The sequence below is a fragment of the Camponotus floridanus genome, unplaced genomic scaffold, assembly GCF_003227725.1.
Source record: "Camponotus floridanus strain SB8 unplaced genomic scaffold, Cflo_v7.5 scaffold6, whole genome shotgun sequence".
Taxonomy (NCBI): Eukaryota; Metazoa; Arthropoda; class Insecta; order Hymenoptera; family Formicidae; genus Camponotus; species Camponotus floridanus.
Genome location: NW_020229769.1, coordinates 2,263,186 through 2,280,019, shown reverse-complemented (window position 1 = coordinate 2,280,019; position 16,834 = coordinate 2,263,186). Strand labels below are relative to the sequence as shown.

At 40.5% G+C, this 16,834-nt stretch overlaps 1 protein-coding gene across 2 annotated transcripts in view; it reads left to right on the top strand.

Annotated features, from left to right (window-relative positions):
* The window catches only part of LOC105259442 (hemicentin-2), a 92,525-nt gene that overhangs the window by 50,244 nt on the left and 25,447 nt on the right, over nucleotides 1-16,834 (top strand). For both annotated transcript variants that reach the window (XM_025412958.1, XM_011271372.3), the window contains exons 3-5: nucleotides 7,177-7,306; nucleotides 10,583-10,794; nucleotides 11,360-11,674. In XM_025412958.1, coding sequence (XP_025268743.1) covers nucleotides 7,177-7,306; nucleotides 10,583-10,794; nucleotides 11,360-11,674 — 657 coding nt within the window. The remainder of the gene's footprint in view (nucleotides 1-7,176; nucleotides 7,307-10,582; nucleotides 10,795-11,359; nucleotides 11,675-16,834) is intronic.

Sequence of the window (16,834 nt, the reverse complement as noted above, 5' to 3'; positions counted from 1 at the left end):
TCCAGCTTCGCTTATAACGAGCATCGAGACTCCGATAATTGCGGGATACTCGGTGCGGTTGCGGTAATTGCGCTGGCCGCTGTTTGTATTTATTTCTCCCCGCATTCGATCGGCGATCCATCGGACCAGGCGTGTGTGCGACGACGATTATTTATTTAGTAATCTATAAATCACAAGGTGGGAAACGACGAAACCCGACATTAGGCGCCAGCGAATTATTTGCGTCCGACAAGAGGTTTAGCGCCGTGCAATAATTGAGATAGCGGCTGTTTATTTTCCTCTCGCATCTTGATCGGGATGGAACAGCTGGCCGCTCGATATCGTGCCTGTAAATTACAATTCTGCGTGTTTGTTAAAGGCACGCTGAGAATATACCGTGGGATAAGCAAGCGAGATCTGCCATTTATTTTTAGGATCTCGTTCTTGTTTTATTACTTGTCGTCGCGTCCAGTCGCATTTCTCGCTCTTCCCTTATATATTATACTATATTTTTCGATGCAATTTTTCGATGTATCGTGAGAACGCCGTAAGGTGGAGATCGGACCGAAACGTTACGTTTTGTGCGCGCAATAGAACATAATTCACACGCTGCATATTGCGAGGGAGATCCCAAGATTACAGGTTCCGCAAAGTCACGCTTGCAAGGAAAATATTTCGGTTCCCGATACCCGATATATTTCTCAAAGAGTGTGCCTGGGTGCGATGTGGTATGCCGGTACTCGACTTTAATGCACGACGTCCGTGATCGTCGAGCTAAGGCAGAATCAGGTTGACCGACATGCAAGTCATTACTCCCACACGATCGAGATTATTTTTTTTTTGCCACTTAGTGCCACCAGAGGACCATAAAATCATATCGCGGTGCTGTGTCGTGTAGGCCGTCACTCGTAAAAAACAAAGTGCAGCACGAAAAAATCATATAGGAAAGAAATAAAGACATCGTTTCACATGTGTTTCGTCATCAAATTTTACAGGGTTTCGTAAAAAAAATATAATATATTTTGAAAACGTCTATGTAATCTTTTTAACGTTTATTTTTACGTAAAAGTATGCTAAATGTAACGTCAATCTAATCGATAAATTACGAAACGAATACATTCCGCAAAATTATTGCAAAAAAACAAAGTTAAAGAGAAAAAAGAACATTAATTCAAGTGAAATAATTCAAAGTGACACATATTCGTGATTTTTTTTTTCATCCTAATATCGCAATAACAGGACAGCAGGGTGAAACATGGTGATAGCTGTACAAAACGCGAGCAATAAAAACGTGTCAACCTTTAATTACGTCGCTTTTTTTACATGACGATTTTTATCGCTCCTTTTATTTCATGATTCGGATAATACGTAGGATTTTTGAGATATGATCGCGATACATATACCGTTCGTACGAAGCTCGTGTACATCTCTTGTGCGTAATGTATAATATATGTATATATACATATATGGTATAACTCATAAGAGAGATTAATGTCTCCGGCGGAACTCGAGAACTGAAAGCTCCGCTACAGAAACTATTCTGTTCTATGCGAAAGCTGTTACTCGCGAAGGAAACAGACGCAGGGATCGTGATGCGACTATAGAGCGTCATAAAGAGGAGTTTAAAGCGTGGCGCTCTACAAGGAAAGCTCAAGATTTCTTATTGCGACCGAATGCGCCGTCGAGGGGCATCCCTCCGCTTACAATGATTTTTAAAATACGCTCTGCGCGTAAATATGCGGGGCGAAAGCGCACTTTAGTGCCGTGAATTTTTACGATGATTTACATATATCCGCGGTCGTGCGCGAGCGGCAAAGTGGAAACTTCTTTGTTTGCGCATCCATTTTGAACATTGAGTCGTACGTCTACGCTGCAAACAGCTTATACACGTTTTTATATTGCGCCATTATATTATCTCATAAAGCGGGAACTCTGATATCTTACGCAGAGTACTTTTTCTGAACAATGTCAAGACATTCATGTGATTTAGTAATTCAGCTCATTGTCCAAATGATAGTAATAAACGTAATCTGCACGAAACATCAGCATATAAACAATTAAGTTTTTTTTAAAAATTCTCAAGCTATAAAATTTTTATAATCAGTAAATATAATACAGCTAGCTGTATCGTTCTCCATTTACTTTTTACTGGAAAAAATTTAATATTATCGCACCTTACATTATATTGTAGTATTTTAATGCCAAGCTCTTACAAATAATAATATTGTGACAATTCATGCGATTACTTAAAAGCTGAGCTAAATTTATTTTTCGAGCGGAATATATAAGTAGATTATCATCAGCTTAGTCGGCTGCTAATAAATAATTTGCTATCACGGTTTCTTGTAAATCGGCTTTACTTATTGTAGCCGAGATATAAATTTGTAATATGCATAATCTCCTTTTAAGACAAAAATTGTCGACCTGCATAAATTTTAATAATCGATTTCGTAGCGGTAATCTTTATAATAAAAGTAGATTTTTTAAAGTTTAAAATTATTTATCTTATATATTATACATATATTAGTAAAATAATTATAAAATAATTATGTATCTTATATTAATGAAATAATTATAAAATAAATATGTATCTTATATTAATGAAATATATATTTCTAAAACTATTATAATTCTGAAATTGTGATAAAGAATAACAGCTGAAAATACTTGTAGACTTTAATTATTTAAATTTCGACAAATTGACTCTTTTATCTTTGAAAAGCTTATAGTAACTTGATGTGAAATAAATTTTCAGAAATACAATAGTCAGATGCAAAAGTTATAATTAGTAAAAAACGCGACATAATAACATTGGTAATTAATAGAGATTAAGCAATTGATAAGTGAACACGTTCCAATGTCAACCTTGTTTATCTCGTTGGTGAATGCTTTTTGATTATATTTCGGAGACATGATGATTTATCGCTAAGTCTATTAGGCAAGGGACTGACTCTATCGATTCTTACTTCATCGCACTGCCAACTTGAATAACGTTTTCCATCCGTAACGATAACCGCTGCACGTACTTCAAACGGAGTAGACGATCTGCTTTAAAAATCGAAGCTTCGCGTATAATCTATCTGCAGCGCACGGGTCTGTATAAAATTATGAATTATTCTCCCTCGTCGAATACTTTGTCGTCCAACCGGAATTACAATAACGACTGCTCTTATTTCCAAACTTCGCGCAAACTGTTGATTAGAGAATTCTTTATTATTTTAATAACTAGCTTCGTTATATTCGCCTTTCTGTCGACGATCCGGTGAGGAATTTATTGGAAAACTTGTTGAAATATTCATGCTTTCTATGTGTCATCCGTGATTCTGTTATTGAAAAAATAATTAAGAGCTTTCGAAATATTCTGTATTGTCGCTATAAATACATGATTGATCGCATCTTGACGTAAATTGAAAATATCTACATGCTAGTTAAGACTATGACAAATGACTCCAGCAAAATCTATGGCTCCGAGCGTCCAAAATGTATTTTTTACGCGTGTCATACGGCCCACGTGCACTGACCGAAAATCTCTTTCGACATCGTCTATTTAACTCCGAGTACCTTTCCATGTTTAAGGCCTATTATTGTTAATAATGGGCATGTTTAATGTACAATCAAACATGCGCTTTCATTAAACTAATCGTCCATGCTTATATAAATTATGGTCTTACGTGCGCCTCGAAAATAGAGATGAAAAAACTATACATTTCCATTAATTTGCTCACTTTGACGTTTTATACGCATTATTTCTGTCAGACTGTCTATATGGGGTTACTGTATCAGACAGTGACTGGTCATTTATTATTCCAAATGAACAGCATCTACGTAATACGAGACTAACGTTATTCGTTTGAAAGATTACCTTGTTTTGTTCGATAAAGGTGCCTGGAGCGTTTTATTTCTATGGTATTTTTTTAGCTGCAAGTTTAAAGAAATGTACAGTTACAGTAATAATCATTTTATTTGATTAATAATAAAAAAAAAACACAAACACAATTCGGATTCGGATGGCTAACTAATTTAATCCAATGCATCTTAAATCCCGAATAGATTCGTAATTAAATCTGTAATCAAATCTACTTGGTTGAACGTGGAATTTGCTTTTAAACTTTTTTATTTCTAAATAAATATTGAAAATCCGATATATTTATCTTTCGTTAGTATTAAATAATTTTATTATTCATGTCAATTATTAAATCATTGAATCTTTTCATTATCATCAAATACGTGCCAAAATATTATTGAGAAATCTTATTGCAGGATTTATTTATTGTATCATATATTGTATTAACTGTGTGCGATCCTTTTTACTTATTTTTATTTCTCGCGCTTCGTGCAGAAATATATAGCTTCTCTGAATCTCTCATCGTTCGGTAACATATTGGCGGCTATCAGTTGAGAAAAAATAGCTGCGTACGCTTTGCTGTTGAAATAACGCTGTATTTCATTTCTCGATGGTGAGAGCGGAGCCATGAGGGAGGATGAAAAGGGGGAAGAAAGAGAGCAGGGGAAAAAATAAAATCCGTTAAATTTACGTTACCGATAAAAAAGAAAATAAACGCGGCATCCCGCTCGCGTTTGCCCGAAGCAATCATCTTCGAGATTCAGGACCCACCCGCGCATTTCATGAGAAGACCGGAAAAGATTACATACTTATTTATGATTTCCCCGTGTGCGGTAAAGGAGGGAAAGACCGCGCTGTGTGTGCTCGCATACGTTTGATGTTGCCTCGAATCGTCAAAGTTAAAGAGAGTGACCGCTGATGGATTCATTTTCTACGTAGGAAGGTTATTTATGAACCCTACGATTCTCCCTACAGATCTGTACCTACCGGGAACGACGTGGGCGTTTGGGATTCATCACGAGCACAGATACGCGTCATGACTCGAGAGTATCCGTTCTCTAAGCAATGAAGTTGAGAGACGCCAGCGGCGTACATGATGACGGTCGTTATGTATATTACGTATCGGAATAAGAACCGCGTTACACGTTAATAATGATCGTAAAATAAGCGACAGATTGTACATTGATTGATAGAGAGAGAGAGAGATGTTACGCGGATTTAACAAGCTCGTGGTTTATCGATTGATACCGGGAAAATATTCAAAATTATCTTTGCGAGGCAATCGTGTATTTTCCAACGAGTAACGATATACATGCATACTGCGAACTTTAACGCGACTGCAGTTATTTACGCTACAGGCAGCTTCCACCCGGTCTATCAATTAGTCGTTAATAATTTTCCTGCCTGTGACATTTCATGTCAAAGCACATATGCGCGCGAATTATTCGGAACCGCTAATGTGTCATTTTTTCGAGAGCGAAAAATGCTCTGACATATTGATAATATCGTTGTTGTCACGACTGTATCTTCTCCAAGTGCTAGCAGAGGGAAAGATAGAGGAGGGGGGGGGGAATACAATAAACTGTACAACTAGGGTTGTGACGGTTTAGAGCATTGGGGATATCATCCACGCTAATACACTCGTGTTCGTGCTCGCCGTCGTTGGCCACGACGACAGAGAAGGAACGACCCGACCTCGGGTGTCTTCCATTTTCCACGGTGTCCCTCATCCCCCTCGAACTCGTGGAAAATGTATGATACGCCCACTCGCGGAGTTAAACTGCTATTTTTCTTGTGATAAATGAAATTGTTTTGCGCGCCGGCGCTTGTCACGCTCGCGAACATCTTACGAGTTTGTGCGGAGAGCTTCCTTGAGTTTCCTTCCGAGCCGCTTCGAAACTTCTCTCTCGGGATTAGATGAGATCGGGAGAAAATGCCCGTTCAGTAATGGAATCGTATTCCATAACAATGGCATCTTGATCGGATGAAATGCAATCGCGTATTTATACCTGTCACATTGTTAAACGCGTAATTTTCATATGTTAACCGCATTAATCGAGATACATAGATGGATCTCTTTATAGATTTTATTTTTGTATGAATTCCGTATAATGCTAGAATATAAAAAGTGATGAAAATATTTCGAGAAAAATTAGAAAAATTAGAAAAATACTGATTTAACAAAGTTAATAAAAATTATGACAGTAGGTTTTAAACTTGATTGTTAATTGGAAAAGCGAAAAGTAGTTTGATAAAGTATCAGTCTAACCGAAAGCGCAGAAGAAAAGTCGACCAAGCATATGCTTGCTTATCGCGTTTCTCATATCGAGCGACCTATCGTCCTCGTCCTATATCGAAAGTCCCGACTGGTATTCTAATTTCAGATTCAGAGCGTTGAGAGCTCCGCGACCCCTTGGCAAACACTTTGCACGTTCTCGCAATATCTTCGCGGATCTCGACGCGAAGATACCGACTGCGTACGCCTTCGAACACTTCACCAGCGATCCGTTTTCCCGGCTACTTTCGCCCCATTTTCTTTCGCTTTCCGTGGACGGTATCGGCGCTTGATAGCGCGATCACGAAAGTCCGTGGACTTTCAAGATTGGTCGGTCGTGTTGCGATCGGACGTCGAGCGACGAAACTTTAACATGGTGATCGATGAGATCCCTGGAAGCGATCGCTCCTGAGATACGCTCCCGTTCGAAGCGATGGAGACACGTCAGATGAGACGTCGGGAAACGCGTCGTCACGAAAAGATAGTGTGTCTCGGAAAGGGAGAGAGAAAGAGAGAATGAGAGAGAGGGAGAGGAGACAGCTCATTAAAACGCGATAACTCCATCTACATCTGAATCTAATCGGGCGGATAAAACCGCAGCGACATCAAACTACCATCGTCTACCTCATTACAGGAAAGGATCTTAAACTCAGATGGAAGCTCCCTTTTAATCGTCAGCTTGTACGTCACTGCTAAATTCTGATCTAACGAGACCTAATCCTGATGTCTTCTTCGGTCGGTGAAAACCATATTAGTGTTTTACCTGCCTAGTGATATATCGTGTCATAGGTATCTTGAAAGCATCAAGTGATTGATTACAGCATCCAATGATGAAAATTCATAAATTGGATCGTCCTTGTAAATTAAGCTAGAGTTTTCTCCTGAAAAAGTTTTGAGATTTATGATATTCCTGCCGATATATTAAAATTTTAATTGAATCGCTCATGAATTAATTATGGGATTTAATATTTTAATAATTCTGAATTAGTCAATCGATATAAAATATTGCGTTTATCTGAAATATCTGAAAAAAATAGCATTTCTTTTATTTACATATCTACTTCTTCCTTTGTTGCAGTACCGATTACTCCCATCAACGGTGTAGTCGGAAACATAGTGCAGCTTCCTTGTGACATTAGTTTCGCTGATAACGATGGACTCAACATGGTGCTTTGGTATAAGGAAGGCGGGAATGAACCGATTTACAGGTGAGATTCTGAATAATTTAAAACTAAAATTAATTGCTTTCTTCTAAATGTTAAATTTTTAAAATCTTTGAATCTTTATGTGTTTTTATCACAAAAATTTATAATATATATATATTTTTTTTTTTTTTTTTTTTTTTTCATATACGTTTTGAATACATATGTCCTAAATGTTCCCCCCACAATGTACCGTTGAAAAAAGATTTTCGCGGAATGCAAACAGCGTAATAAAAATTTCTTCTCGAATGCAAAAATCATCCAAAATCGCCTGTAAAGTTCACTTTCTCGGAAGAAATCGAAAAGAAATGAGTATGATGGTTCAGCTCCGGAAATTCCTCGCGTTATTTTCCGCAATGAAGTTCATTCGCTCTATTCGGGTCGCCGTTTCGCTTCCGCGGCCTGTGAAATTTTGCATATAGAATGGTCGCCCTGCTCGCCGCTGGGGGAAGCGAAACGAGGGGGTGAGGAAGGAGAGCGTGTCCCCACCTTAAGGGAAGAGAGGGACTTTAGTATCCGACGGGTCATATTTAAGAAATGTAATAAGGTGTAAGATATGTGCGGGGGGATGGCGATGCATCGTCCCGCGGTAAAGGACGAGGGTGTACGCGAAGGGGATACCGAGCTGGCACACGGTTCGAGGAACGCCGTCGTCCCGCTTGTTGTAAAGTCAGTTTAATCCTCCGCCACGACGAGGAACTTTAAATTTAAACGCGCCCGTTGTACTAAAGCGTCTCTACCCCTTCTTGTCTTGGCCGCCCTTCCTCCCTTGGCGCCGACTCTTCCCTCCGCGGGACCTTTCGGAGTAAAATATTTATTGCGTGACATCGTGCCCGCTTATCGTGTACGGTAGACCGTTAAGAAAAGGAAACTCTGCGAGACTACGTGGATATGATCGCGAACATAGTTTCCTCTTAGATGTATTCAACGTCTTCTCCCTTCTCGTGAATGTATTCAGCATCTCGCTTGCGATGTAGATAAATATAACGTTTACATTGAAATTTCCTCGAGCTGGTACTTATTTAAAGAAGTTTTCTTTCGCTTTTATTTAACTATATTAATTTGGCCGATTCAATAAAATTTCCACAATCCTTGAAGATGATTGAATTTTTTCGCGTCATCTGTAGCGGAGCTCGTTTAATTTTCCATTTAAGGCGAGAATAATAGAGAGAGTGAAACGATTGTCTGTGTTCTTCATAATATTTGATCGCGATCGTATTAAAGATCTTTGAGTTTCAATATTACTCTATAATATTGAGCACTCAGCGTTTCGATCGAACAAAATGCTCGGTAATATTTACAATCTCTCGGGCGGTCTTCGCATTTTACCTATAATAGATAACACTTCGCAAAATCGAATCCACTCAATTCCCATTCTACGTTCTCTCTCTCAGGAAAGTTTCAAGACACTTAGACCCACCGAAGCGACCTGGTAAATTCTTTTCCTCGCGTGAGACTTTATAAAGTGATCGGTTCTTTAGTGAGTACCCAACGTAGTAGAAAATAATAGCTAAATAAAAGACATTCTTACCTGCAGAGATCTAAAGTGTTGTTTCCAAATGTCTGCACAAGTTATCGAAAATTTGTATTGGCTTTATCTTTACAAAAATAATTTGCGATCACAACGCGAGATCGATTCTCTGTTTCGTCGAATTTTTGCTCGAGACGACTCTAGTCTATTACACTCGGCTTTTTAAAATATTGGGTGCCACTTTATCCGCAAATCGTTTTCGCGAATTGTAAAGAGCAACAGAGTTAATCTACACTGCAATCTTCCAAGATAACGAAGAAACGCCTGTAGGCGATGCCTTTCCTCGACGAATCAGCCTCTCAACTCGTGATCGACGAGTCGTGGGAGTAGGCAAGCGACCGATCGATCTTGAGAGTCGCTCCGTCATCGACGAACGCGAGGAGCTAAAGTCGGAAGACCGATATGGGAAAATCGCTTTTCAGGATTATCGCTCGGGAGAAAAGTCGGTCAAACGTGTTATATCCGCGGGTCGTTCTCGCGCCGGGCGAACCAGTTGTACTCGACCGATCTCTTCGAAGGATTGCTCCACGACCAAACGAGATCGACGGACGCGCAACGTCGGTGGCGCGTTACAAGAGCGTCCGGTCTCGTCTGTTGAAAGTGCGAAGCGGAAGAATTAAATCGTATTTCAACGTCAATACCGCGGAAGCGAGCGCGCGGGTGGGATAGCTTTGGGAATACTCAGTCACGAGCGAAAATCCGAACTCTCGTGCAGTCGCGGAACGCAATTTAACTTTTAGTCGCTCGCGGGGAGCCGTTAGAAAGCTCAGTCATGTTCTCTGTTCCCTCCGTTATCTCTCTCTTTCTCCCTCGTCCCCGCCCCCTCTCTCTTTCTCTCTTTCGTCTCGCGTTCGTTCTCTCTTGCCTCTCTTCTTTCTCTCGCGAACCCTCTTATATATCTTCCCACTGTCCCTCTAATCTGTCTGCTTTTGTTCCCGTCCTTGCTCTCATCCGCGGATGCTTAATATGCAATCATGCATTGGGAATGGCTCCCATGTGATTTCCATGTATAGAGTGGCCATCCGACTCGATCGTAGTTCTGCGATCGATTCTTTTAGCAAAGCTGATAGAATAAGAATACATGTATTTGAATCCTGCGAGCAAAAAATAATAAGGATTTTGAATTTAATCTTTTAGATTACCATCCGAATTTGTTAAATTCGCGTCCATTTGCAAAAGCAATGTTGTGTATGTAAATTAGATAAAATAAAAGGAGGGGATCTAGAAATCTTATGAAATTTCACATGTAAATTTAATTACGTTGGTGGCAACTGTATTTTTATTTTATCATTTAGAGATATTTAATTTTATAACCGACGAGAAATCTTGAAGCTATGTTACACGTTCGGCCATTCGCTTTGCAGGAATATATTCATTATTTATGATAACTATAATTAATTCAATCACGACCAGCTTTCAATAACAACGTTAGTATAGGAGTTCAATTGACTGCAATTACATTGTAAATTACATAATTAAATTGGCACAGTTTTTGATACGAATAACGAGCAAAGCGGTAATTATCTACGATAAATTGACTCTTATTACGAGGGACGAGTATTCTACCGGAAACATTCTAGTATCCCATATTAACGAAAAACATTGAAATTTCATATTATATACAAACGTATAATTAATAATGCAGCATATATATTAATAATACGCACATAATAATATTCATACGTCATAATAATTCGCAGAGGGAATGCGTTATAAATACGAGTACAGGAGTGCTAATCGATTTGTTGTAGCTTTGATGTACGCGGTCGCCGGACATACAACGAAGCCCGTCTTTGGTCGTCGCCCTCGGCATTGGGACCAAGAGCTTTTTTTATCACGGCGACGAATCCAGCTCACCTCAGCATCGACCGGATACAGAGCGCGGATGAAGGGGTCTATTGGTGCCGGGTGGACTTCAGAAACTCGCCGACGCGGAAACAAAGGATGAACTTAACCGTTATAGGTGAGGCGCATTGTATCGCGGTGAAACTCAATCAAGCCGGCGATCACGCAACAATTAAAGTCGGTGCTTTTGATCGGGCGCGGTTTAATGGAGATCGCGTCAAAGTATCGGAGCAAGAAGCACCTCCGAGAGAGCGAGCGCGCATACGACGCGTAATTAAACGACGCTAAATATATATATATATATATATAAACGTACAATTCGTCAGACGATGCGTAAAATTGGCGCGTTTGGTCCGCGTATACATTTGCTCTCGATACATTTCGTGGGCGTTGACTTATGAACTCGGCGCTTCCCGGCGCATAAATTAATCCCGGTATAAGCCGCGCGGTTTGCTCCGCAAACTGAGTGCTCCGCCGCGGTAATATACTATACTTCGTAACTATGACCTGTTTTGGGGCCCATTATAACAGTTAATTCTGCTACAAGCCGAGCCAAAGTTCTCTCCCGGATTTCACCGCATCGACCGCATACGCATCTCTCCGCGCTGACTGTCGCTTCGCTTGACAAACGATCGATTAACATCCGCGTTGGATGCTTCTAACGACGCATGCTGTTCGCACAGTGCCTCCGTCGAAGCCGATAATATTGGACGAGATGAAGAACGTCCGGAACATCGAGGAGCCGTACAACGAGGGAAGCGACGTGAACCTGATTTGCGAGGTTCATGGCGGCAAACCGCCTCCGAAGCTGACGTGGTATCTCGACAACACCGTGATAGACGAGTCCGATCACTACAACGCCGAGACCGGGAGAACGGTTAACCACTTGGCGTACCCGAAAATTGGGCGACAGCATCTCAAAGCGAGGCTGATCTGTCAGGCCAGCAACACAAACTTGGTGCCACCGCAAACCAGGCTGCTCATCCTCGATGTGAATCGTAAGTTGACAATCTTGCGTATCCTATCTTTTCGCAATTTTTTTTTCTACTATCCAGTAAAAATGCGTTTTAAGAAAGATCATTTTTAGCTTTTACCTTTCGTCTCTCTCGAGTTCGTACGCGACTCAATTTTGCGCGGCATTAAATATCGCGTATACGCATGTTGTCGCAATAACATAATTTGCAATGTTATGACAATGAGACATTTGCTTTTCACGCTGGCATGTATTAAACCAAATGATTCAATGCGCCAAAATGTAAAAACGCTTCCCACAGACTCCGTCCGGTGCACGTAATATTTTTGCTAAGCATCACGCGAGGCGATAATTGCGTTTACATAAATACTGTATACCGAAATAGTGTTTTTAACAATGAACGGGAGAACAGAGAGAGGAAGGTTTCAACCGTGTAATAAGCGAGGACTTTGGCGCTGAGTCAGCATGTCGATCAAGTCGCTCGCGCAAGGTACCTTTTGGGGACGCTTAAAACGAACCACCGATTACCTTGATGTACATCCATGGTGAATGACGATCAAGAAATGCTCTACTTATACGACTCACTTTGTCAATCTCTGTTGTTGCATGCAGGTTTTTAGCGTGTTTTTTTACAGGAACAGCAATTTATCAAACAGATGCCATATCTTCTAGTTCTATTTATTCTAAAAAATATATATTTCAAGGTGTCGAAAAACTGTGAATGTAAAACTTGTTAGCATTGTTCTCTCAAGTACTTTGTATGACTAATATACAGTGATATTCCGAAATGCGATAGCAACAAAGTACGAAGTAGAATATAACTTATACTTTACATAAATCATTGTAATTATCCTTGTTTTTATATAACGTTTTTGCTTTCGATAGTTATCTCGCGGCAAATTATTGTTTACCTTTTCCCATATTTTGTTATATATATATATATAGCACACAGTCGTTAAATGTAAACGTGCCCGGTGGACGTAAAGTGCTGGATATACGTAGTTCCGTGTAACCATTAATGTAAGTACGCAATTATCGCGTGCATAACGAGGTACGAGAGTTCTCCATTTGCGCGTTGTGGCAAACGTGAAACTATACCGATAAGTTGATGCGTTTTGCGAAAGAAAAACATTTAACTCTCGTAGCTCCACGTATTTTCCTATCTAAGAATGATATCTCCCCGAATGAATGTTTATTTCTATTTATGGGAACGGCACAATCGTCACAATAACTTTCACAAAGTCGCTGATCCTTAACGCGCTACAACACACGTTCCCATAACTGGAAGCATGTAGATTTATTCCTCGACAAAAAAATCTCGTTTATTACTACTAGAAGTCTCTCGCTCGTTAACTTATCACCTTCAAGAATAATGAGGCGACGTATCTGTCGACAAAATCTGACGTTAAGGAAACGAATTCGGGAAGGATTTTGCGACATACAGTGGAAAAAAGGTGTATCGCATCATTTGTAGAAACATAGGAAAGTCATTATTTTAATGAACAAAATATATTTTGTAATATTATATTTTATTATTGTTATTTAATAATTTAATCCTTTGCACTCGGAGCTATTTTTGCTAGACTCACAATGTCCCCTCGGAAGACATCCTAGCGCAAGAGTTAAACATGACCAAAGTAGGAGAAAAATAAAAGAAATTATTTGCTTGCATTTTTTGGAGATGATACAATATTTTTGATCAGTATTCATTCCGTGTATAAATCAACGTTTCTTTTCGCTCCGTGATCAGTGTTTTGGACAGTTCTCAGCTACCTGCATCCTAGATAAATGGTTTCAACGGTCGCAAGAGGACATGCACCGAAGGCCTTTTCACTAGTGACCATAGCCGGACCAAGGTATTCACGTGCTGAACCTATTAGTCGTCCGGGCGAGATTAACCGATAGAGATAACGGTAACGCCTCTCGTAAGACGGATCAGTGAATCGCGTGCCTTTCGGCCCGCGCAGCTTCGATTTCGTGTTTCCTCGTCAGCACTTGGCGTGCGACAGCTCGTCCGTGTTCGAGTTGTTGTTGCCTGGGACCGGGGTCGATAGATGTGACGAGAACACCCGCGCTCTTTGTGCACGCGTATGCGTTAATTGCCCCGAAGGGAGGGTAAGAAGGTACACTCGGCGTGGCAAGATATCGCGCAAATGGCAAGGGTTCGACTTGTAATGACCCAGTAACGTCGTTTCAGATTGCAATGGAAACTGGAAGGGTGGGAAGAAACTGTTCGAACCTGCGGGGCGATAACGTTAATGTAAACACGCGTGAAAGCATTAGTGCTCGAGCTGTGTAGCTACAAGAGGCGCTAATTCGTGGCCGATTGATCTCGCCGATCGCGCGTTACAGACATGCGTGCGTGTACACCACGTTGGCAGACGATCTGCGACGATATAAATGTTGCAACGCACGCCAACTCTGTTTAACAGCGCGATTAATAGTAATGAATCGAATACGATGTCAAAGGGATGCGGAAGGGTTGATTGCACGTACGTTCATTTGATTAGAAATTAATTTCTAGCTACTTTACGTTGAATTTTCTCCTACGCTCTTGTATATGTTAATACATGTACATTGTTGTTCCCTCTACTTCCTCAGATCACGGAGAATAACTTTGATTGCTTCTATTCAAAGGAATCGAATATATTAGAGGCTCCCATAACTATACGCGATAGTTGGCGAACAACTGTGTGATCCTATGTCAGCGATATATAACCGGATAGTTCAGTAGACGCGCGGGTATATTCTCGTATGCGAATAATTTCGTACACTCCCGCGGGTGATGCCTATTAATTCATACATTGCGATGCGCGTCGAATTCGTTCGATAGACCAAATAATAATAAGCATGCATGCCCACGTTCCCGCGTGCTCGAATGCGTATCAATTCATTCTTAATTGCTGCCGCATAAATCACGTTGAAATTTTAGTGGAAAATTAAATACCCTCGATCAATGAATTATATCTTTCACCGTGATTTGACCCTTCGCTTCTAATCTCAATTGGACAACTCGCCCTCTAATTCTGAATGATTGGAAAAAAAATGTGTCTTACGAAGGTTTAGAATAATTTTTTAAAATTACAGAGGAACAGTTTTTGAGGTAAAAAGTTTAGTACACATATATAGTAATAGAATTAAAGACTGGGTAATTGTAATTCCTTGACATTTTACAATATCGCGCTGTAGCAAGATTTGATCGGCGAAAATATGAAAAGTAAGTAAGCGGGCACGAAATGCGTGACACGGCTAAGCGTGACGGGGAGCTTTTCAAGTGACCTGGTATGTCTGCATCGTAGCATGCAAATTGCGCGCTTTGTTCATAAATTTTTTGCCAGAGCGAAACACAAATGGCGAAGCCGTATTCGCATGGACGCCTGGATTCATGACGCCGGGTTAAGAATTAAAGTCGGCATCAATGCGGTAACCAGCGGCTCGCTAGACTTGCCAATTGCAATTGCATCAATTTGCATCCGGTCGTGCGCGCACCCACGCACGCACGCACGCACGCAGCATCACGCATGCATCCACACACACACGAGCACGCACCTTCACGAGCGACGTTTATTCGAGCGCGGTCATGCGCTTCGGGACTGTTCACTTGATAATAATTAATAATCTCGCGTCTGCCTCTCCCTCCCTCATCCTTCTCTTTATCCCAATGCACAGAACATCATCGTCATTCAGAGGGAGAAGTTATCTCGACTTGGTTTCCCCGATAAAACCGAGAGATTTCTCTTCGCCGAGAGCCATGTGCTTTTCATCGACGGTTTTTACGAGGCATTGATTTCGGTCGAGAATCGCGGCGCGCTTTTCGGAGCAGGTGGCCGTCTAGAAATAAACGGGAAGGTGCGAAGAGCGCCGGGTTTGATAAGTGCGCCGGTTGAAGGGAGAGGGAGGAAAAGGGCTCCGACTCGTTCGAGGGAGTTATTCGAACAAACGATAACGCTACAGTAAACACGCATGAAGCCATTAAGGCTCGACCTGCGAGAGAGCGTTAATTCACGGGATGATTGTTCTGCGGCGTGCCGATAATACACGAGTAAAACTTGATGGACGCATTATGATTAACGATAAAATGAATTGGAGCCTACGCATAGAAGTACGGAGAAAGAACGAGTCTCTTCGCGAGTACTCTTTATTATGTTGACGTTATGAGGTTGATCGACCTGCTGAGTTCCAGTCTCAATGCTAATTTTTTTTTTATTATAGAGTGAACTTATATGTCGGATGTTTCATTTAAGACCTCTCTCATGGCCATCATATTCACTTTTGTTATTGTATCTGTCTCATTTCGAATTTTCATAGCGTAGTTAATTCGAGAATTAAGCTAAGAGAATTAAATTATTTCATGAAAACACTAGGAGCAAACACGATATTTAACACAGTCGATAGAGTGGAACAATTTGTCAAAACTGTGGACGATTGCGAATTATGAATGATGATAAAGCTGCAATGTCAAAGACTTGAGTCTAATGATATCGTATCGAGAACCAATAATTCCAGACAATCCAATAACGTTTGAAATTTCATTGAAATTTCGTGCTTTTGCACTCTAATTGAACATCGAAAATAAATATAATCCTTTTTGTTTCTCGGGAATCCTTCATCGATACAACATGCACTATCGGATCTTCATGATGTATATCAGATTCATTCTTGCGCGAAACTAAATTACCCTCGAACGTAATCACGTTATCGATATGTGCTTAATGAAACGCTAATCTTTATCAAGATCTAATATACGAGCAACATCTATCTGCGAAGTAAATAATACCGACTCTTTGTTACATCTGCGTAATAAAGCTTTCGCGACGTTTTCGTTTACGATATTAAATCGAATTCAAATAAATCCTTGACCATCCGATTGGTAAACGCGAAAGTTAATTATTCGAATGAATGAAACTTTCTACAAGTGCAAATATATAGTCGGAGCAACGCAAGGGCCATCGAATCTGTTCGTAGACATTACGTATGTGCATGCGCATATAATGTGGGTGAGTGTGAATGTCAGGAAGAGAGCACTGGGCGAAACGGAGGAACCAATTTTAGAGAAGTGGCTACCAACTAATGGCAATTAGGGGTTGTATGAGTGGCTGACCGTGGCGGTGCATAAGCGTGCGTTGGAATTTACGAGGACGACCGTGCGACACCAACGTGATATTACAGATAATCATTTATGATC